Genomic DNA, 25,282 nt, shown 5'->3' on the forward strand with positions numbered 1-25,282 from the left:
ACTCTCAGTGTTATTTGCATCTCAGTGAGTTGTTTTTCGAGGTCAAAATCCGCAGATAGATCGTTATTTGGACTGTAAGAATCCTGACAGTTAGTAGATGGCAGCAAAGCCCATAGGTTTGGAGGGAAGGTGGTACTGTACGTGCATTACAGTACATATATCGGCTCGCACCCTGCAAATCGTTCAGGGTACCTATGGAGTGGAACGAGCAGAGGGAGCGGAGCGGAGAGCTTTCCCGTCGCTAGGTTACCCGAGGAAACATCCTCCGCCATTGCCCAGCTGGTCAGGATGGTGGGCGGGCTGCCCGTTAAGGGGCTGCATGGGACGGTTAGGCAAGTGTATCAAGGCAAATTTATAGACCGGTTTCCTGAGCTCCCCACAGTAAGTATTTATATGTTGTGTTCGTCTCTGCCACCATCGCGGTCTTTCCACTTTGGAATTAGTTGCTGCCCCAACACTTTCGCGTGTGATTCGTTGCCCAAAGGAAGACTTGCGGAGATCGACAAACACTGTTTGCCTAGGTCAGGGGTCGGCAACCTCGGCTCTTTTATGACTCGTGGACTTCAACTCCCAGAATTCCTGAGCCAGCATGGGGTCGGCAACCTCGGCTCTTTTATGACTCGTGGACTTCAACTCCCAGAATTCCTGAGCCAGCTATGCTGGCTCAGGAATTCTGGGAGTTGAAGTCCACGAGTCATAAAAGAGCCGAGGTTGCCGACACCTGGCCTAGGTCGTTGTCATCTGCTAACATCTGAGGAACTTTTTTAAGCGAGAGCAAAATGGCAGTGGGGAGCCAGACCACAACCTAGACACCTTGTAAATTCTACAGTAACAAAAATCCGGGCTAATGTTAGATGGTCTTCTGGGATGGGACCCTCCAAACTTTACCAGAACCTAGTAAAAATAAAAATAAATGCTATCTAATCCATATAAGGAAATTATCTTGCCTATGTGGTTTTACTTGTTTGCTTTTTGCAGGCTGGAAAGTTGATACCAATTGGAGAAACTGCTGCCACTTGTCTTACTGAAATCCTACCCAGAGTGAGTATCTTGATTCTTCAGTTTACCATCTTTCCATCTAACCATATTTTTTTTTTGTGTGTGTGTATTTGATACAGACACATCTGACTCACTCTTGCAGGTATCACAACCCAAGGTTCCAATATAAGAGAATTCATGTAGGTCAGGGCTGCACTGTGGATTGTTTCAGTTCACGGCTGACCAAAGGTTTTTAATATGTCTATGTGTATTTCAAACACACATAGTTTACTTATATGTGTTTATTGATGGCTGACCCAAAGGTTCCAGATATCTCAAACACTTGGACAACTGTGGAATCCTTGCTACTCTCTGAGGTTGGCTTTTATTGGTGCCAGATTGTTGGTACTAAATTGTAATTTTTATTTGATAGTGGGAAAAATTATTGAATATGTCATGTTTTTCCTCATTAACTATAATTATACTTCAAAATAAATTAAATTAAGCCAAATTAATTTTGATCTGGACTCTCTTAGTATTTTTAGGAAAAAGTCTTCTATCATGCCAAGGAATCCTGAAGATGCTTTAAAAGACATGTGCAAATGTGAAAAAAGTGGTTCATACATACATACATACATACATACATGTGTGTGTATGTATATATGTATGTATGAATAGCAGGTCTGATGGAACATTTAGGACAGTTGTTCCAGAATAGCCATTCCACATATTTAAGCTGTTTTTTTAAATGATTGTTACCAATGGTTCATTACCCACTGGGAAAACAATTAGAGAACAGTTTAATACACACACACACACACACACACACACACACACACACACACACACGTATATATATAACTCATAATCATCAGCCAGCCTAATTACATATAAAACATTTCAAGCAGAAGTAATGCCTGTAATATTAATATTTTCACTGATTGCTGACCTACACAGGATCTCGACTGCTAGTAATGTGAAAACAGAAATATCTTTTAAGAAACCATGTTTTACACGTCTTGATTGTTCTGAAGGTATATCTTTGTAATCTTTCATCACAGTATCAAACAACATGGCACAGGATCTCGACTGCTAGTAATGTGAAAACAGAAATATCTTTTAAGAAACCATGTCTTACACATCTTGATTGTTCTGAAGGTATATCTTTGTAATCTTTCATTACAGTGGTATCATGCCATGTTGTTTGATACTGTAATGAAAGATTACAAAGATATACCTTCAGAACAATCAAGATGTGTAAGACATGGTTTCTTAAAAGATATTTCTGTTTTCACATTACTAGCAGTCAAGATCCTGTGTAGGTCAGCAATCAGTGAAAATATTAATATTACAGACATTACTTCTGCTTGAAATGTTTTATATGTAATTAGGCTGGCTGACGCGGGACGTGGTGGCTCAGTGGGTTAGGATGCTGAGCTTGTCGATCAGAAGGTCGGCAGTTTGGCAGGTCAAATCCCGAGTGCCGCGTAACAGAGTGAGCGCCTGTTACTCGTTCCAGCTTCTGCCCACCTAGCAGTTCGAAAGCACGTAAAAATGCAAGTAGAAAAATAGGGACCACTACGGTGGGAAGGTAACAGCGTTCCGTGCGCCTTTGGCATCTAGTCATGCCGGCCACATGACCACGGAGACATCCTCGGACAAACGCTGGCTCTTCGGCTTTAAAACGGAGATGAGCACCGGCCCCTAGAGTCGGAAACGACTAGCACGCATGTGCGGGGGAACCTTTACCTTTACCTAGGCTGGCTGATGATTATGAGTTATAGCTTACATTCCTGGAGTATATCAATTTGGGGATGACTATTAAATGACAATGTCATATATGACTTTCTCTTTACCCTCATTTTCAATAAATATATCTTTCAATGAACTACATTGTAAAATTTGACAAATTGGCAATATCTTAGCAAATTTTAATAAAAGTATTATTATTCTGTGTCTTTGGGTATAAGTGAACTAATGAAGTTAATACATGTCTATTTTTTAAATAAAAGTATTTATAAGAATGTATACTTTAAAATGTCTTTCATGTTGTCTTGTAGCCAGTTACACCATCTGTTGTAAAAAAGTTTAGAAATACCAGCAATCCTCCTACAGGTAAAGAAAGAGTATTTTATGGTCGAGCAAATGATCCTGACATTGCATCATATTTGACTCATGGAATAACAACCACCACTTCAGAGAATGTAAGAATATACAGTATATATATATTCTTTTTTTTTTCTAAGCAAAGGTCATACTTAATTTTATTTTATGTGAAAAAGTCTTAATTAGTTCTGAATAAGGAACCCTTGGTGGACATGCTGAAATGTGACTTTCTGTGTAAAATTATAGCTGGTATTTCCATAACTTATATCAGTCAAATCTCTGCAATGTAAGTATGATAAACCAAAGCCAGAAATAGTCTTGTCATACTTTGATTATTGAAATGATTGCTCCATTAAACAACAAAGTGAAAATCAAGAAAAATAAGGTTAACAGGAAGAAGAGCAATAAGTTCATAAAAATGTAGAATTGGAAGAGACCACTTAGACCTTCACTTCCAAAATTTATTCATTAATGCAAATAAAAGCAGCCCGAACAAGTGGCTGCCAATATTTCACTTGAATACATCATGATATCTTTTTACCAGTTGGGTTCACTGCTTTTACTGTCAGAAAGTTTTCCCTAACATTCATTCAGAATTTACATTCCTGTAACTTAAATTATTCTGGGATGCCAAAGAAGACTTTGTTTTGACACTCCTTCAGGTGTTTATATTAGTTTTCCTTGTTTCTAACTGCCTTTTAAAAAATCTAAGATACCCAGAAAACCCAATTTAGTTTCCTATCCCCTAATCATTCTTATTAACCTTTTCTGCACCTGCTCCAATTTATGTAAATCATTTTTAATGAAGGATACTCTTAAAATAAAATTATCTACATATGTTTCACTCAGTGTCTATGCGTGGAACACATAGATAATAGGATATATTTTTTCTAAAAAAAAATCCACCTTCTTTAAGGTTGCAGTATTCATAACACCTCTACTATATATTCCTTGTCACCAGAGGCAATCTTTCAATCAGCCAGGGATTTACAGTAGCTCTTTGTAAAATCGAGTATGGTAGAATCATCCCCCCGGCCCTGCTTGCAGTGGTGGGATTCAGCTGGTTTGCACCAGTTCAGTAGATCCGGTAGCCAATTTTTTGTTGCCCAGGCCCAGAACAGACTTCTGGAAGCGGCATCCACACAGAGAACCAGTTGTTCACATACCGTATATACTTGAGTATAAGCCGAATTTTTCAGCCCACTTTTTGGGCTGAAAAATTCCACTTCAGCTTATACTCCAGTCAACAAAAAAAACTTACCGAGGACTTGTGCGTGGCCGAGGCTTTGGTGCTTCCGGGATCGCGCGCACCTCTCCCAAGCCACTGCCGTCCAGAGACCTGCCGACGTTTGGGGAGGTTTGGGCAACTCCCCAAACCTCCCCAAACGTCGGCAGGTCTCCGGACCTCCGCGCCCTGCCTGCCTGCTTTTTTCCGCCTCCCCAAACCTCCCCAAACGTCGGCAGGTCTCCGGACCTCCGCGCCCTGCCTGCCTGCTTCTTTCCGCAGCGGAAAGAAGCAGGCAGGCAGGACACGGAGATCCGGAGACCTGCCGACGTTTGGGGAGGTGCCCAAACCTCCCCAAACGTCGGCAGGTCTCCGGACCTCCGCGCCCTGCCTGCCTGTTTCTTTCCGCCTCCCCAAACCTCCCCAAACGTCGGCAGGTCTCCGGACCTCCGCGCCCTGCCTGCCTGCCTGCTTCTTTCCGCAGTGGAAAGAAGCAGGCAGGCAGGGCACGGAGATCCGGAGACCTGCCGACGTTTGGGGAGGTGCCCAAACCTCCCCAAACTTCGGCAGGTCTCCGGACGGCAGCGGCTTGGGAGAGGTGCGCGCGATCCTGGAAGTACCGAAGCCTCGGCCATGCGCAAGTCCTCGGTAAGCTCCGGGCGGTCACTTGCTTCGCGTCTCCTGAGGGAAGGGGGGGCGACTGGAGCGGGCGTGTTTCCTCGCCTGCTGGGCGCCGCGATTTGCCCGGGGAACGCACGGGCCCCGAATGGCAGCGTGGAGCGAGGAAGCGGACAGCCAGGGCTTCCCCGAGAGCCGCGGCCACACAGGGTATTCCTGTGTATTCAGGCTTGCAAAATGGCGGATCGAGCCTCTGCTGGCGGCGGAGGCTTGCAGAACGGCGGATCGGCTTATACTCGAGTCAATAACTTTTTCCAGTTTTTGGGGGTGAAATTGGGGGTCTCGGCTTATACTCGAGTCGGCTTATACTCAAGTATATACGGGTATTTGAATCCCACCACTGCCCCCTTGTAATAATTTTTTTAAAAAAATGAAGGATTAGTTACAGCTTTAATGATATCACATGATTTGTAATAGATATATTTTACAACCAGTGTGTCTGAAATTTTTGTTGTTTTATTATATTTAAATGTAAATGTTTTGAATAATACATAACAAACATTGGAAGTGACGAACAACTAGAAGAAATTTCAATATGTTAGTTTACACAAGGATAACAGTATCTTCAAAAAATCACTCACATTTTTTCCCTGTTCTAAATCAAATTAGTAGTTGATACTGTGCCATTTTATTAATAAAACTGATGTGATAGCATAACAGAAGGTACTTCAGAACTAATACATTTTATATGGCATAAAACTTCTTCAGGCATCATTATTAACAAATCCACCTCCTAAAACATACTTCCAACAAAAAATTAAAGAAAAGAAAGAATCTGTCTACTTAAGTAGCTGTCAAGCTCCTCTTGGGAAATCTCATGATCAATCCCTGCGATTGCCTAAAGAGTTGGATGTGAATAATACTCGATTTGGAACAACAGTCAAAAGAGGTAGGAAAATTAGTAAGAAAATACGGTGTCACTTCATGCTATAATTTAACATGGAACTGAATAATTTATTTGTTTTATCTCACCTTTATTATTTTTTTATAAATAACTCAAGAAAGTGAATATATTTATTACTTCTTTCTCTTTCAATTTTTGCCACATGAACAACCCTGTGAAGTGACTGAGAAAGAGTGACTGACCCATAGTTACGTAGCCAGCTTTCATGCCTAAGGCAGGATTAGAACTCCTTTTAGCCTGATATCCCTAATCACTAGACAAAAATGGCTCTCAAATTAGGTTGTTTAAAAACAGTATTCTGAGATAAACTCTGAACATCAAAAGCAATCATTTAATTTGCTGCTGTTGGCTCCAGACATACTCACAATTAAGCTAGATTGATCTATTATGCTATCCCATAATTTATTAACCCTGATTTGTTGAACAAGTCTTGTGATGTAGTTCACACACAATGTTGAGTCATAAACAGTAATAAGTTGCAATGGATAGTTAAACTAAGTTCAAGAAAGCATTTTATATTTAACATATTCAGCAAAACCATCTTTAGAGCTGACTACTAAATGATATTCAGCCTTTCATGTGTTTCAAGTTGCTCCAATCCTGCTATATCCACCAAATAGAAGAAAATCATATAGCCAGGCCTTCCTCTTGTAAATTATGTTCCCTCCAGCCCCTAAAAGTTGCCTCTGAAATGTCTTTTGGCTTGATGAATCTTCCAAACTAAATGCCAGCAAGTTTCCTTTAAAGCCAGAATAATTTTTTCAGCCTAATCCTTTCATTGAAACAAAACTTCACAGTGATTGTGGCCAGTTCCCATTGGACCTGTTCTCTTCAGGTAAAGAGGGTTTCAGTATCCCTGTTCCTTTTTCCTGATGGACTTGGGGAAAAATAACCATATTCTTTCTGATAAAAGAATAAATATATAAATATCTCTGTCAGTGGTCTACCAGATAGGAAATGTGGTGTTTTATGCATGTTTTATGCATGGCGGTTGCTTTTATATGACCTAAATCTACTAAAGAACTTCAGATAAGAGCACTGATTTCAGACATATTTTTTATCAACTATTTTCAAAATATAATGAAAATAAACCCATAGAGAAAATAATTATACTGTATAAAGAAACCAATCAAATAGTGAATAAATTTGAGAGCATGAATGAAGAAAAATTCTAGAAGGTGTTCTTGCCATAACATTTGTTGATGTCTGTGTTGATTAAAAGCACATCGTCCTCATTTTTTCCCCTCTCACTGTATTCAGGGTTTTATTAAAATGTACTTTAAAACATTTTAATTTATAAAAAATACCGTAATGATTCATACAGATATATATATTGCTGTTACTCAATGATACATAAATTTCATTTGTGCATGGCTACACAGTATGGTTTTCTGCAGTTATATAAATAAAAAACTGTGGAACCAAATATATGAATAAAAATGTTGTATTTATAAATATTGATTTATATTAGATTGTTTCATTACATGCATTGATTTATTTTCAGAGATTTCTGCTGCAGACATTATAAATCCCAGAAAGACATTTGATGAAGTCCAAAAGGAAGCACAGGAAGGACATGAATTATATGTTTTGACACACAATGATTATTATGTTGGTGAGTAAAAGGACAAATAAATATCATGAAGAAGCTCTAGATGTAAATATGATCATAGTTTTATTTTGCAAAGACATGGTTATTTTCCATTTTATAATAAGGAATAAAATTAACACTTCTCTTGCAATGTCTTTTGAATTAAAGATTTTGTTAAATTGATACTAATATATTTGATAAATGGAAATGAAATGGTGACAGGAATGCATAGCTCTGACACTTCTTTCATAGGAAGATCAGTTACAGGTAATCCTCAACTCATGACCATTTGTTCAGCAACCATTTAAAATTATGATGGATGCTGAAAAAAATGGACTTACCATCTTTGCCTGAACTTATGGCTGCTGCAGTGTTCCTGTAGTCACACGATCATGTTTGGCAGCTCACCCACACTTATGACTGCAGGGATACTGTATCTTCTCCCCACTTGCCTATGTCCCCTTTTGACTGCCCTGCACAGAGGCATGTGGCAGCAACAGTCCTGGGATTGGAGCTGAAATAGTGTCCTGGGGTTTTTAACAGTGTCAGCCAGACCTCCAGGTCCCTCATTCAGTCCCAGCAATGCCATTGCCACGGAGAAATACCACCTCAAACCATGTGCAAGCCCCATACCACTAAACTTTATTATTTTGTGCCATTCTCCAACCTGTGTGTTCATTTTTCCATTCTTGTGATCTTCAGAAACATTCCCAGGTCTTGTGAGAACAGGCATACTATTTGTGGAACAGCAGGAGTTCCGTTCTGGTGTTGCTTTTTAAGACCTCATTCTCCAAATCATGTGCACTATTCCTTCTCTAATTCATGTCTTGTGAGACTAGGAAAGATAGGTTTCCAAAGGATCATGAGAATGAATCTTGCGACTTGAAGAAGAAATGGGATGGAAAACAGTTGAGATGGCAAAAACCAGTAATGTGGGGCTTGAGGTAGCATTTCTCAATGGCAATAGTCTTGCTGGGATTGAAGTAGAGGTCTGGGTACAGTGGTAGCTGACTGAGACTGCTGAAAATGGAGAAAAAAAATAAAGTTTTACACTTAGGCAAGAAAAACTAAATGTACAAGTACCGATTAAGTGAAACCTGGCTCAAAAGCAGTAACTGTGAGAGGGATCTTGGAGTCCTAGTGGACTAACATTTAAATGTGAGCCAACAGGGTGTGGCAGCAACCAAAAAAGCCAATGAAATTCTTGGTTACATAAATGGAGGGATAGACGTGAGATCATGTGAAGTATTAGAACCACTTTATAAAACCTTAGCAAGACCACATCTGGAATATTGCATCCAGTTTTGGTCACCTCATTATAAAAATGATGGCGAGACTTGGAAGAAGTGCAGAGAAGAGAAACTAAGGTAATTAGTGCCTGGAGATTAAAACATGAAGAACAGTTTCCCAAGAATTGGTTAGGATCAGTCTAGAGAAAAGATATTTTATTCTAATTTATGTCTCATTGGTTCGTAATCTGATAATGTGGCTCAGAAAACCTTGTCCCCTCTAGCTGCATTTAAAATGTTCTTGTTTTGCAAACAACAGAAAGATGAAAACATTTTCTTCTTTTGACTTGTTCCTGTAATCCTACTTGAAGATGCAATGGCATCCTTCTCATAGCATTTTTGAAAGACCCCAAAACATCCTTAAAATAATTTGGAACTACCGTAGTTTGGGCCAAAATATTTACTGTTGTTTTTGTTAATAGAGTAAAGCACTTTCATACAAAATAGCTGAAACTGATGAGGTTGGAATCTCATGCAGAAAACTGTAATTTGTAAACAAGTAATGGCAAAATGGCAAAATCTTTCAACTAGCTACATGTCTATTAACTTAAAAAGATGGGAGGGAAAGGCTGCAAGTTAAATTTAAAGACTAATATTTAAAGGTTAGGATTCCAAAATGCACTGAAGCAGACAGCTTCCTTAGACTTAAAGCTTCCAAATTCTCTGGAATAAACCTTTTGCATCTAACCTTATGTTGCTTGAGAATGCTAAATAAGTAGAGGGCTTATTAACCTGGCAGCTCGAAAGCCTTGACAATAAATGATCATGTCCTATTTTCTCCAGGAGAGGCAGTGAATAGAAAATATAATCCATCCACATTCAACAGATTTAATCTTTATGGTAAAGAAACACCACATTTTAATGATGGCCGGAATATTGGGAGAACTTTACATTGGTTACATGATCTGCAGATGTAAGTTATGCTTTGAATTCATAACTTTTGTATTATCAATTAAATTATAGTGTCAGGGGTCCAAATGTTATTAATCATAAACCTGACTAATCACCATGAATTATTTTTCTCTTTTGGTCATATTAAAATTATATATAGTTTGAAATGTGGAGGTCATAGCAAAGACATTTTAGGTCTGGGTGCTATTCTGGGGTCTTAAGTTGTGCATCTGCTTTAGAGAAATATTTAACTAATTTCTCTTGCTCTTTTTAATTTTCAGCCCTTTCATATGTTGTTTAAGAGATAAAAATGTATGCATTCAGAAATAATATGATTTTTGTGTGACAATTGGTACCTCTCAGTCACTTGAATCTGTCTTGACAGTTTTTGTTCAGGAGATTCTGATTAATTGTGTTGGAGGCCCAGTGATTTAAAATGCTTTGACTTTCAAAATGCTATTTTAATCCTGTCACCCTTTTTGTTACACAACTTATTCATGTCTATGTTCTTTGCTTATATGTTTTGATAAATGAATAGTTAAGCTGGCAGGAGTTTAACACAACAAAATGAAACACATACTTCATAGTAGAGATTGTAGTTGGAAGCCAATATTTTATTCTCTAGTTGACTTGATCCAGTTTGTTTACTGACTTTGTCTAAGCCTGTTCCCTAATTACAATGTTACAAAAATGGCATTAAATCAATTATACTTGACTTTGTTAGTATAGCATTTGGCACTGTAAGATATTGAAAATTAATTCAGAATTTGAACACTACCTCTTATCTGGTTGCAGCATTACAAAACCTGTTGATAATGTAGTTTGAGAGAGATGTCAAAATTTATTCTTTTTTCCCCATAGGATTCATAAAAAAATCTTTGTTCTTCTTTGCTATTGTGATTTAGCCATTTTTCCTCTATTCCTCTATTTTCCTTTTAATTTCTACAGGAAGAAATCAGCAAAAATTGTGTCTAAAATAAGTGATGATTTCAATGAAAAGTTTCAGCCTCAGGTTGGAAAAGTTCATGATCCGTAAGTCAACTAAGAGAAGTCTGCATTAAGATTTTCTAGAAATAAATTGATTATTTATAAGAATTTATTTACATATTGGTTCAATAACTGTTTGGAGCTAGACATATCTTGGCAAACTCAGATTGCTAGCATTCATAATCATGTAGCATACCACACTGCCTTGTCTCAGCTTGGTTCAGATAGAGACCTTACTTTATCCTGTTCCTCTGTTGTTATGCATGCTTTACCTGGCACCATGATGTCAATATCAACAATATGCTGCAGAGTATTAAAATTTATAGTTTTTACTGTCTGCAGCAGTTAGGGAATAATAACAACAACCTGCTATACCTCATCTACTGCATTCTTTTGTAGACAATTTGCTTTCTCTTGGACAAACCATTTTACAGTAACTCAGGAAAACGTTTCAAATTCTGGTTTGCTATACCTTGCATAGGCTTGAAAAACAGTATCTTAGTGAACACCTTTTGCTTCATGAACAGTGAAAATCTGTATGTACATGTGGGGAGTGTTAGTAAAGAAGCTTGCTATGTTTCTGCCAGCTCAGCTGCATTTTACTCAGCCTAATTCAATAAAAAACAATACCAGCATTGTTGGTTTGCTGCACAATAAGGATTTTCCAGAATATGTACTACACAGAATAACTTGCCGAATAACATTATCTTTACAATTTGCTTGAGGGCTCATTATAATCCTTCCATGAGTGTCTTGGATAGTAGTCAACAGCTAGTAACAGTGAAGCAGAGAAAGTGAGCACTGACTGACTGGCATTCTCATAGCTCAGTTAGCTAATTTTGGCTGTGTAGTGATTGATTGAACATACTCTCTGAAACTTTTAGAACCACTTTAATTAATATCTGGGATCTGCTTGTGAGGATGAAATGTGCATGGGGAATGAAATGGCCTTGAGGTGATAGTAATTATTCAAACTGTGTGGATATAATTCATAAGATGAGAGACCCCTATACTACTAGGATATTAAGGTTGACAAGAGATGCCCAATGTGCGTATGTGTATAATGTATACATGTGTATGCATACAAGCTCAGTGCCTTTAACCGCTGAGCCATCATGCCCCTTTAAATATATACAAATATATGTATGTATGTATTTATACATATAGTGTATACATGTATATATTTAAGGGGGCGTAATGGCTCAATGATTAAAGGTGCTGAACTTATCAGCTGGAAAGCTGACAGTGTGGTTTCAAAACCTGAGCACTATACAATGTTCCTGCCCCAGCTTCTGCTCACCTAGCAGTTCAAAAGCATGCAAGTGCAAGTAGATTAATAGGTACCACTTCAGTGGGAAGGTAACAGCATTCTATACGCCTTTGGCATATAGTCATGCTGGCGACATGACCACGGAAAATGTCTTCAGACAATTTTGTCTCCCTCGGTCAAAAAACGAAGTTAAGCACCATGCCCTAGAGTAGGACATGTGTGGACAGGGAAACCATTATCTTATATAGATAAAGATATATATAACCATTATGCTATTCCTTGTTAGGGTTAACAACTTTATGCAAAATGGTAGTAAACAAAATAAATGTAGGCAATAAAAAGAAAAAGAAAATCAAACTAAAGTTTCGTTAGATTTATTTTCTCTCAGTGTTGCCCAGGGATTGCAATCTTGGACCAGAAGGCACATTTGAAAATTTAAGAGTACAATATGGGTATGTTACAAAATTATCACCATGTGAGCACTTGGGGGAAGGATGTTTTGTTTTATTTTTTAAGGATAGCTGCTCCAACAGGCATATCCAATTATATGGATGTGCCTGTTGGATTATGTCCGGAAATCCTTTCAGTTCCTATCTCTCAGTATTATTTCTGGGAGAAAAAGCAAGAAAACAATGAATGGACAGACTAATCGATTACTTTCAATTAGTAAACCAAAGGTACATGATAAACCAATTAGGAAAATAAGGGTACCCATAATAGATATTATCTATATTTTATTCTGTATCTCAGTTGTCCAAGAGTAGGCAAGGAAACCCAAGGCATGGTGGCTTCGCCATGACCAATTTAGCCATATTTCATTAAAGATTTTTCTTTTACAAATAAAGAAAGCTTTTCTATTTAAAACAAAGATTACACTTCACTGAAAACTGAAAGCAGTTTTTTTTTTCATTTTCAGCTTAGCAGATACACTTAATGTTCCTCCAGACCACACATTTGGAATACTTATTCGGCCTGAAGAATACGGCAAGCATAAAAATAGCTTCTCTTATGTTTTACACCCTTGAAATATTATGTTGGCTTTATTTTATTATCTGAAAATTAATACTCTCTTCTTCCCTGTAATGAAGTTGGTACATCTATTCTAAAATGGTCAACTTTTTGTTTTCCGGGGCTTCATCTTAATGTCTTCTGGCACTGGCCATGTTAGATTAGAATTAATGAAGGAACTGAAGTGGGTGTTTACCAAATTAAATGTTAAAGGAGATAATTCAAGGCTCACTTTCATAACCTCAAAATATTTTGTTTTGTGCCTTATCTGCGAGTCTAGAAATTGAAAGAACAAATGAACATATCGTGCTGCTTAATTTGTTGTTCATTTGCTCCTGAGCAGAGTTCCAAAGGCTGATGTTTGCTCGTAAAGCTCTGAATTATTTGTGACCTGAGTAACTGGAGATACATCTGCCTCCATATATACTTGCTTGCATGTTACAATTATTCTCAGAGGCCCTTTTTTGTGTGTGTTTAGTGTATGTTCCTTGTGAGATAAAATAGGAAGCAATCATCTAAAAATATATTTTTGTGGTAATCCCCTACCTATGGAGTTTCCTGTACTATGCTTGATATGATTTTGGTATAAGACGACCTTAATTTCTCAGCTTGTATTCACTAAGCATTTTTCAACTATATTCTTTGAATCGCAATGCCTGGATAACATCTTCTTTTTCTTTCTGCTACCTTGCTCTTCTTGCTTCCTGTCATTTCCTTAACTTTTTATTACATTTAACCATTTATTTTGTTGTTACTGATGGACTCCTTTATGTTTCTTGTACATTCACTGATAGAACTTTATGATGGAAGGATATGATTTAAAATAGAGTCAAGAGATTTAAAGTAGAGACAAGAAAACAGCATCATAGTTATTGCTTACTGATAAAGCCAATATGGATATATTTGTATTATGGTGCAATTCATTTTGAGAACAGCATTTTGGAAGTATCATAGAGCAGTTAAACATGGTCAAGAAAAGTTTTGATAGAATATATCTCTTATTTAGGTGTTGGGGACCTTCTTCATAACCGGCTTCCGAGTGAATATCTTAAGACTAAAGACAGAGAACGCGCTGTCTTTACTGCAATTCGACAAAATTTAAAAAAGGCAAATTACCACAATTTTGACACTTTATTGCATGCATTTCGGCATTATGATAAGGTAACTGACTTCATATTAGCAATAACAGCTTTTTTGGTGAATGATGTATGAAACTTTAGACTCCAGTATCCTCAATCCTGCAGCCAAAATTGAAATACTTCAGTTTATCACTCAGTTGATAAGGGGTAGTTGCTGATAAGATGATAATCACTACCACCCTGTGGCAATGAGCTCAAATTCAAAAGAGGTAGCATAGCCTTCTGAGCTTTGTCTTTGACTTATGGTTTGCTCATAGACAATGGTAGGCTAACTACATGAAACATGAATATCACCACCTCTTTTGCTTGTGGGGATTGGGGAGAAAGAGATTCCAACACTGGCACCTCCATCAGCCTCATCCACTTCAACATTGTCTGGTGACATCACTGTTTCCTCAAGCGAAGTAGTCATGGTATGCCTCCTTGCAGGAAATATTCTTCCCCTGCCTTGACCAACAAAGCTTGGCATTGAGCCTTGGTGGAGCAGTGGGCTAATGCCTCCTTAAGTAACACCAGCTGCCTGCAATTAGTGCAGGTTCGAGTCCCACCAGGCTCAAGGTTGACTCAGGAAAATTGTATTTTATAAAACTTTTCAATAAAAAAATAAAAAAAAAAAATAAAAAAAAAAAAAAAAAAAGGTTGACTCAGCCTTCCATCCTTCCGAGGTAGGTAAAATGAGGACCCAGATTGTTGGGGGCAATTAAGCTGACTTTGTAATAATGCCGCTTGGGGTGTGTGTGAAAGCCCTAATAAGCAGGCATATACATAGAATGAAGGCTACTGCTAAGCTTGTAAGCCGCCCTGAGTCTTCGGAGAAGGGTGGGACATAAATGGAATTAAAATAAAATAAAATAAATACATTGCCTTTCCATTGACTAGCTTTCTGGTCAGTCCAGCTGTTCCAATCATGGCTTGTTCATGGAGGGCTTATAATGAGGGTCTATAGTTAGGAGAATATACATAACTAACTCTAAACTGGGATAATAGTGGAAAGAAGCCTTAAAAGCAAAACTTTGTTTAAACTAGAAAAAGAAACAACTCTATTGAAAGTGGTGATGGATGTAGGTGTGGGTCTGTCTTTCTAGAATCGACAGTGCTATCAGTTTTAAACTCAAAAGGGACTGAGTTGAACCTAAGTGAATAAACAGACAAGTCATTTTTTTTATATCTCACTAAAACTACTACCCAGCCCGTTGCACTAAGTCAAAATTGGAAAAGATGTAGAAAGGCTCCCTCCATACTATGTGTTCTTTAAATGCCTGATACTTTACTCCAAAACTCCACTCTGATCATCACAACCAAGCCTAAGTGAATAACAATACGGACATGACTACTGTATTGGGCCAGAATTTAAAAGATGACTACTATTTGCAAGAAACAAGAACACTCAATTATAGCATCTAAAATAGAACTCACTTCTACCTGGAACAACTATATTTTGATCCATACCTAAAACAAAACAGATCTATTTTGGTTTGTGTCCAGAATAAAACATCTGAAATATATAGTTTAGTGTATACATAAGCAATTCAAAATCAACATTTCATGCAGAGACATTTTCTATATCCCTTTTAATTGAATACCAATTGCTGGGAGCAAACAGTGAGAGCCTTTTCCTTCACATACTGTTTGTAGACTTTCTGAAGCTATTTCCCTGAAATAAAGATACCTTTTGCTATTCATGCATCATACAAGCAATCATTTGTTGAGCAAATGATTTTAATACAATTCATTTTAATACATAAATCGTGTCTAAGAAAACACATCATGGGTAAGTGTAATGTAAGACGCCAGCCATGAGGCTTTATTCACTTCCATGTATCTTGTTTAGTCCTTTTCACTAAGATGAAGTCTGTCTATAGGTAGGTAGAGAGAGGTTATCATACAAATTAGTGAATCTTGGTATCTTACACATATCCCAGTGAAGAGGATTTAAATTATATATATATTGTGTATGCTGGGGACTGTCAATCACAGCAAGCCACTAGAACCAACAGGTGGCGCCAGTCAAGGCTCGGATTGGCTGGCCAGCATTCGGCGGGAATTCCAGATGTGGGGATTGGTTTGGGGAATTTACCTGGCTAGGTATTTAAGGGGGCTCCGGAGGCTCCATTGTCCCTTTGTTCCTGCCTACTCGCAATAAAGACTGTTGCTGTGAATCCTGTCTGTTACTTCCATGTGGTCCTGATAATATACAACAATGTAATTTAGTGAAAGCAGTTTGATATATTTATGGTTATTATACTTAAACTTTCTGTGAACTAATTGGAGAACAACTATTGAAAATTTGGTAAACAAATAGGTGGTAAACAGCATACAAATCTGTTGTTAACCGAATGTTGTTGAACTATAGTACCTAGCATCATTCATGTTTCAGAATGTTGGCTGGAGTCACAGATTTTTCAACCACGAGCAGATGGATTTCTTCTTATTTCATCTCAGTCATTGACTTGCTCAGTGACCTTGTCTAGGATTTGTAAGTGTGTGAAGAAATACCTGTCTCTGATAGTTTCTTTTCATCCTGTGTAATCAGCCAGAGTGGGTATGCACTGTTTTTTTGGCAATTAAATTATTTCTAATTGGATCCAGGAATTGAGCCTTCTGTGTGTGATGCTTGCTCTATAGAAAAGCATTCTCTCCAGAGATCTGTATGACTTCCCTATGACCTTGTTTAGAGAGTCTTTGAAAACCTGGCTTTTCCCCAGGTCTTGAGTTAGGATGCATGGGAAACTTCTTTCTGGATATATATGAGTACATCCAGTGGAGGGATTCAGATATGTGAACAACTGGTTCTCTGTATGGATGCCGCTTCTGGAAGTCCATTCTGGGCCTTGGCAACAAAAAATTAGCTACTGGTTCTGCCAAACTGGTGCGAACTGACTGAATCCCACCACTGTGTACATCCAAATATGTTTATCCAAAATATATATTTTGTATCATCCAAAAGAAAAAACATTCAAGCATTGTTCTTCCTTGTTTATTTAAATTTTTGTAATTTTTAATGATGGATGATATCAGAATCTGTATGGATCTAGGTAGCTCTTTGACTATCTATCTGTCTGTCTGTCTATCTGACTATTGCTAGCTATAATTTAAATTACACCAACCTGTTGGGTTGTGTGAGTATGTTAGATAATATTCTGACTCCAACTGTTGTATTTCAAGGTCAAAGACAGTAATGGTACTACCACGAGAGCAGACCACATGTAATGGTGTCCAGGAAGTGATACAATATTCAAGATTAACAAGAAGGAGGAAATACATCACAAAATGGGAGGGATTGACTGAACAGATTAACATGAACAGAACATATTGTAGTTCCCAAAATGACCACATGATGGCAGCACAATATGATAATCCCTAGAGGAAAATTAACCATGTAAATCTAACTCACTATAACACAAAATTAACCAACTATGCACTGCATAATACTTTTATAGCTGATGTAACAGCACAGAAAAAGAATGAAAAATAAATTATAGAGGCCTTACTGAATTCCAATGGTTTAGATACTGATATGATGGTGATATACACACAGTTGGACGGAGAGCCTGATATTTTATGCTACAATGGAAAAGAGCATACAGATAGTCCTTGTGTTATGAAGCAATTTAAGCTTATTCTGTGAGTAATTCAAAAATGTCCCAGTGGGTGGCAGACAGAGCTGAAAAGAAAGCAAAGAAAATAGGGCTGACAATTAAAAAATGTATCTTTTTGAAGGAGTCTATATAAAAAAAGAAAGCAGGACATTAAACATACTGTAAATGTAATTCTTTGTAAAAAAGCCTGTTCCTTTTTAATTAAAATGCTTTAGATATTTTATTAATTATTATATAATAACAATTCAGATATATTGCTTGTCTCTAAAAAGACATGCAGTTTTTAAAAGGTGTGAATATATATGTTCTTATAACCCATAACGTAAACAATGTTTTAAGCAGTCTCTGAATTTTATGGGGTCCTGGATTATAAGATAGGCAAAGAAAAGAAAGGAAAAAAATTATCCCCAGAAGAAAGTAGTGACAAACCACTTATTTAGTACTACCAAGAGAGTAACATGGAAGTGGTCAAGTCAGAACCTGAGCTCAGCTTCAGTTAGTCTTTCAATATTATTTAATGTTGAAAGAATTCAATTTATCCAAGTAGAAAAACAAAGTTATTTGTAAACACTAATCCTTCAAATAGTTTTAAACATATCAACTGTGTGCCTCAGTTTGAAAGAAGACATTATCTATATCTATTGTATTCCTTTGTACTGACTTTATAAAGTACATTGGTTTGTTATTAGTTCATCTAAAATATTATTTCAGTTGACCCTTTAATTCAATTTAATTTATGTTTGCACGCTGTGTTTTAATTTAGTATATTCAGTCTCCACAGTATAATTTCTTGTATTAATTCACAAGTCTGTTAGGAAATTGGCACACAGAAATTTGTTTTTAAAATTCATATTATCATATTTAATCAGGATGGTGATCGAAAAATAAGCAGAGAAGATTTGAAGAAGGCATGCTGTCAGCTTAACTTGGACTTGGATGATGAACTTTTGGATTCTTTATTTAATTACTGTGATTTGGATAAAGATGGTTTTATAGACTATTTGGAGTTTGCAAATTTTCTTAACTGGAAAGACAAAATGGCTATTCAAGAGTATGAAGAAAAAATAATAACAAAAGGTATGTGGCCAACATTAAATGATAATTTATATTATTCAATCTGATACCAATACAGTGGACTTGCGTTTCTTGAGTATTTCATAAAGTAAACTAAAGATTTGGAATTTGTAGTAATCAAGAATAACCATTTTTTCTTTTGGATTAAATTTGAGACTTACATGCGGACCTTGCATAGGATTACTTTTGGTTTTAAATAGTAGTGTGAAATGACTGGACCTAAGTTTGGCATCCCCTGGCTGGACTTTGAACATTCCTTGGGGTGAAAAATGTTCAGAATTGTAGTTTGGACAACTGGAAAACTCTGAAGTTAGAGAAGATTTTTATTCTTTCATTCTTTCTCCCCCTCTTCCATTAACTTCAGGTGACTAATGTCCTTCAGCAACAGATGAAAAAAAGATTCTTGCTGACAAGAACTATTGCTGATAGTTTAATTCCCCATAACTGAGGCCTGTAGAGGGCACTTATCATCATAAAATCAGCACACTTTTTCCTCCTTATTTTTCTATTACTATTAAAGTAGACCATATTACAGTAGAGTATATATTCTTTCTTGAAATAGTGAGAGGGGAGACAATAGGGGAGCTCCATTCAGCTATTTTGTCATCACTCAAGAAGAAACCTTGGCTGGTTCTATTTTTCCCTTCATATACTGTAGGACAGGGGTGTCAAACTCAATTTCATTGAGGACCACATCAGCATTGTGGTTGCCCTCGAGGGGCTGGGTGGGTATGGCCATGGTGGGCATGGCCTACTGGGTGGGCGCAGCTGGAGTGCGTATGGCCTACTGGGTGGGCATGGCCAGCTCTACATCATTGGCATCATGGGTGCCTATGGGTGCCTGGGCAGGAGTGGGACAGATCTGGGGGTCTCTGGCAGAAGGAGGGTCTCTGGGCCAGGGCCAAGGCAGCGGGGACCATTCCCTCACTGTTTCCAGGATGGCTTTGCGGGCCACATGAAACCATTTCACAGGCCGGATCTGGCCCCCGGGCTTTGTGTTTGACATGTCTGATATAGGAGAAGGGATTCACTGATACTCTAGCATTCAGAGGGTACTACTACCTTCCTGGCAGTTAGGGGTGTCCCATTACCACCTCAAGAACTGACAATTAGATAGGTTTGACCTCCATCCTGGCCATATTCAAAATTGTTCTGAAAATCTGATTCTTTCCCCCAGTGCTTTTTTTGTAAAAGAAAAAGGTGCCGGAATTCACTCATGTCATACAACCCACCTTGCATATCCTACAAGGTTCCATCCAAAAAAAAGCCCTGCTTTCCCCAAGTGTTGGGTTAATGTGGGTGGGATGTTTGATTGACTTTTAATGGTTGCTTTCCCTCTGGTGTTTGGGTGAATTGTTCTTTTACTGTACAGTATGATCAGTTGTATTGTAGGTCCCCTCCCCGAGGCATTATAGCAGCCATATAAATTTCTGAAATTATTTTAATTAATAATAATTAATAAATTAAATTAATAAATAACGGGTCTACTTTTGTATCCATATGTGACCAGTATTTTTCTTCTTCTTTTGACATGGTTGAAGCTGGACCCTTACATTTAAGTGTTCATAACCCCATTACTTCTTCATTTCAAAAAAGTACCTTGTTTATAGCCTTAGAACTTATTTTAGAGCTTCCTAAAATTACTCATTTTGTGCTATTTTATAGTTTTTATGTCACTCCATAAAAGTAACCTTTCTTTTTTTTCTTTTTATTCATTGTTCACAGGGAAAAAACCAGCTCCTTTTGATCTTATTCCAGCAAATGATTCAGAAATTAAAGTTAATGAAAATGCACTGCTAAAGCAGGATGATCTTGTACCCATGGAACCAGGAAGTTTAGAAAAAACAGCTAGAACACTGTCAAGACCAACTGATCGTGTATTTTCTGATTATCGCACAACCTCTTCTCAATATAACGCAGTTGTAGGTGGCATTCCTTCATCATGTATGTAAAGTAGCTATATATTCTTTTACAACCAGGTTATAAATGTTCGAATATATCATTAACATACTTATTAATCAGTCTCCTAAAGATCTGTTGTTGCTCTTTTGCTTTCTTTAGTTGTTTTGAAAGAGAATATAGCATCTGTATAATAGTTATATTGTTATTTTAAAATACATACTTCCTCAAACCAGGCTTGATTCCATGAATAATTTTGTCCTGTTTTTCTTGACAATAAAATGTAAATGGTTTTGCATTGCCTTCTATCTGAGACTGTTTGTTAACTTTCCATTTTATAGCTTCGGATTTTTTGATGGTTTGCCATCCAAATAGCAGTATTTAATTGACTCCCATAACTCTAACATAACTTAAGTGAGATTTTTATCTCTCATCTCTAAAGATTTTTAAGAGAGCAATTGCTAATCTATTTATTGTGGCATCATGGTTTGTTACTGGGAATGCTGGAAACCCTTCATCACATTGATTTCTCTGTAACATCTTCATAATGAAGTTTGGGTCCTATAGTCATCTCCATAAGCCTATTGTAGACTGAAATTGGGGTATCCCTGAGACACATAGTATGTTTGTAAGCAAATATTGCATGTGTTTATCCTTAAAATATTAAAGTAAAATGTTCAAAAATTAGATACTACCGTAGTTAGGTCAAATATTTGAAATGCATATTTTCTGGAAAAAGACTAATAGCATAAGTATGAGTTGGGGTAGGTTGCAAATATGGTCCATGATCCAGGCAAAATTTAAGAATGATGAAAATTCTGATTTCAGAGGGACATTAAGATGGTAGTTCTATGTTATCCTCTGACCTCCTCTCTTTGGTGGAGGAAATCCAAAGGCCCAAATTTCAGATATAAGATATCCTTTCCATCAGTCAGCTATCTCCCTCCCCCATAAGCCTCTGAGGCTATCTGTGTCTGACATCTGGAATGGCAGGGATAAAGCAATAGGAATGATGGGAGAGATTTTAGATCTAAAACCTTCCTAATCGTCCACATCATTGCTGACCTAGATCAGCCTTTTGAACTGGTATAAATTACTTTGCTCACAGTGAGAAAAATATTTTTAATGAAAAACAAAAATAGGAAGATCACTGATATTCCATCTTTCAAAGGGGCCTTGATAATATTGGAGGACTCTAACTAGGTAGTAGAGTTGTTCCTTCCTACCAAGATCAGTGTATTTTGAGAACTTTGTTTTTTCAGTACTGCTTGTTTAGTTATGCCTCTAATTAGAGGTGTCTATGGTACTGTAAAATTGTGGGCTTGACCCAGTGATTGAAGCACCACTTGTTCTTACATTTTGAAACTACTGACTGTCACTGACATTCCTATTTCCAGTTGTAGATTGACATTGTACAACAAAAAATGTAAAATCATACAAAAATAAAAAGAGAAGCTCTTTATATTATCTTCAATGGGTTTCAAAAAACCTGGCACGGAAAAGGGAGTTTTTAAAAGGATATGCTTTAATCTAGTTCTGTTATTCCTAACTGCACCATAATGTTTTTCTCTTGTCTTTTTAAAATATGTTTTCACACAGTTTACCCCCTATATGGTATTCCAACCATTCGTTCAGATATTCCGGCTCCTCGTTTTCGCCGTATCAGTGACACCACTAATTATGGAGATCAAGCAACTATGTATGCACTGTTATACCCCTCTGTCAGTAGTAATAAAGGGGTTTATGAGAAAGACTTCTTCAGGATAAGATCAAAGGAAGAGGTAGTTATATCTCAAACATATAGCATAATTTATCTTATCAAGAAGAATGTAGGTGACATTTCTGTTAAAAATGTCTGATAATCATCTTGTACCAATCTTGAGTACAACTGTTTTAACAAAAAAGGTTTCACACTAAAAAAGGTCCTCAGCTGCAGATTTAATGTATTAATCACAATGCAAATGGAAAAATAACTGAAGAACTATCTGAAAGGTGCTTTTTCAAAAGGCAACTGGATGGTTTTTTTTCTTGAGGAAGAAGAACAGAACGTTTCACTTTTCATTCAAGAAGCTTCATCAGTTCTGATGGCGGGGCGGAGGAGGGGATGTAAGGATAGATACTAACAGTTGAGATTGGATGGAGAGGGATAGAAGGATAGTTTCTGACTGGATGGGCTTCTCAATCCAAAATGTGGATTTTGAAAGAGGGGTAAAAGAGGCCACTTATATTAACATTGAGCAGCCCTCTCTCAATAGAGGAGAAATAAGACATCACCTCTCTTCAGTCTACAATGCAGCCCTTGCAGAATTCCAGGAAGATTCCAGAATCCTTTGTACTCTGATTCAGGTGACCCTGAGGGCAAAGATAAACCATGTGGTCTAAAGAGCTCTCAGTGAGAGTGCTAACGACCAGAGGACTGCAAAGAAATACAATCCTTCCATTTCCCCCTTTCCACCATCCAGTCAAAATCTAGCCTTCCATTCTCCCACCATCCAGTCTCAATTGTCAATACTTATCATCCAGTCTCAATTGTCAATACTTATCATTCCATTTCCATTCCCCCCCCCATCACAACTGATGAAGCTTCTTGGATAAGAAGCAAAACATTTTGTTCTTCTTCCTCAAGAAAAGAACAACAATCCAGTTGCTTTTTGAAAAAGCACATTTGAGACAACTATGGCCCGAATGACTGAGAATCTCTACAGACAACTGAAGAACTGAAAATAACCCCTGATGTATAGGGCCAGATTTTGCTTCTTCTTATCCTAAATTTTCTTCCTTGGGTTTACCTATTTTTAGTTCTATAGGCCAGTATTTTTCAATCTTGTAAGTTTAACATAGCTGTCAATTATGGGAATTGAAATCCTCATATCTTAAATTGCCAAGGTTGAGAAACACTGCTCTAGTTAATAATAGAAACTAGAAAATGCTTCTTTCTGATCAATCAGCAGGGGGAGCACCAAGTTCTTTTTCATAGAAGAGGGTGGAGATGAGGGAAATCTGACTATACCTGTATGGTGTATGGAAGCTAGCTAATCTTACCTAATGTTTTTAATAGATTCTTGGAAATTGGGTTTTGTAATATTTTTCCTCTGACATAAGATTCTGGGTTTTGGTATAGTAAGTGAAGTTCCATATTTATTTGGTATATGGATACTCCTTGACTTAAAATGTCACTTGGTAACCATTCAAAGTTACGACTGATCTGAAAAAGGGGATTTATGACCCAGATTCAAAGTTCTTATTGTTGGGCTCTCTCAGCAGTCACATGATTAACTTTTGGATGCTCAGCAACAGAGCTACATTTACTGCCTATTGCAGTGCCCCACGGTCACTTAACCATGCTTTTTAACAACCTATGACAGAACTTACTTTCACATTTCAGTAAAACCATATCCATAACAAACCATTAGTTCATGTAATGACCATAATATTTGCTTAGTGATCATAGCGGTTCTCTAAATAATTAACACAAAAGGTCATAAAATTGAATTGGTCATGTGACTGAACCATTTTATGACTGTTACAACATATGACCAAGCTGGCCAGATCCCATTACATTTGTACGTTGAGGATTACTTGTATGCTGAGATAGTTTGACATTTATATTTTTAATCTGATTTATGGATGACCAGTATGTACACTATTTAGAGTCATTAGTATTTCAAGTGGCCAAATAACTAAGTACAGTAGATAAATAAATAAATTGAATGCATGATTTTGTTTTTTCTGACAGTTGGCATGTATACTCACTCAATTGCCCTTCGGCTTTCAGTGTAGAGTCTCAACTATTCCATGGCTATCAGCTTAGATATACTGTAAAATGATCCAAGAAAGCTCCACTTTTTGTCTACTTTTGAGATAGTGCTGGACTAGGACTAGGGAGACATATATGAGTGATTCTGTATATGTACATGCATGTGAAAATTCAAAGAACTAACAATATTATATGTTATTTCACAGATTGCAGACATTTTGCGCAACATTGGTGTGAAACTTTCAGATGAAAGCTTTGATGAAGTGTGGAGGCAGGCCTGCCTGAAAGATCACAGAGGAAAAGTTTGTGTAGAATCCATCAGAAATGTACTAGATGAGATGCAGGCATTACACTTGACCAGCTGATAACCATTCTCCATTGAATTATGTGATATTTATGATTGAATATTTTCTTACTGCAGTAAATTCTCCTGTTATGACATGGTTTTGAGAGTCTGCGTGTAGTGCATATGAAGACATTTATTTATGGAAAATATTAAATTGGGTTTCATATTCATTTCAAAATGTATTTTGAAAAAGTATTAAATGTCCAAAAAGAAGAAATATGTACTGTATATTATGAGACCCAAAATAGTACCCATTTATTTCAAAACATAAAATAACTAAAATAAGGTAGAAAATTTGTCAGAATAGTCATCAGGCAAAAAATTGTTAATTTCAGAACTATTATAAATGTTCTATCTCACTCAAAAAATATGCTATTTTTAAGAATAGTGGCTGCATATATTGTTCTCCAGAAATTGGAAATAAACATATACTTTGAGAGCCCAATGAATCTAGTTGCATTATTTTCCTGCTTTTCTCTCAAACACTGATAGACCTGTACACCAAATCTAATGACATTTGTCAAAATTGTTTTTATGTTAT

General features: G+C 37.1%; 1 protein-coding gene across 1 annotated transcript; it reads left to right on the plus strand.

Moving 5' to 3' along the window:
* Window positions 1-288: 288 nt before the first annotated feature.
* Window positions 289-24,800, plus strand: EFHB (EF-hand domain family member B; the record flags this gene model as incomplete). Its single annotated transcript, XM_083378713.1, has 13 exons — window positions 289-381; window positions 979-1,041; window positions 3,039-3,182; window positions 5,696-5,876; window positions 7,396-7,506; window positions 9,555-9,684; window positions 10,611-10,694; window positions 12,836-12,903; window positions 13,934-14,088; window positions 18,535-18,742; window positions 20,465-20,683; window positions 22,238-22,419; window positions 24,602-24,800. 13 exons carry the CDS (start codon window positions 289-291, stop codon window positions 24,758-24,760), a joined length of 1,797 nt encoding a protein of 598 aa, XP_083234839.1. The 3' UTR covers window positions 24,761-24,800.
* Between the last annotated feature and the right edge of the window lie 482 nt (window positions 24,801-25,282).

Source organism: Vipera ursinii, assembly GCF_947247035.1.
Source record: "Vipera ursinii genome assembly, chromosome: Z".
Classification (NCBI taxonomy): Eukaryota; Metazoa; Chordata; class Lepidosauria; order Squamata; family Viperidae; genus Vipera; species Vipera ursinii.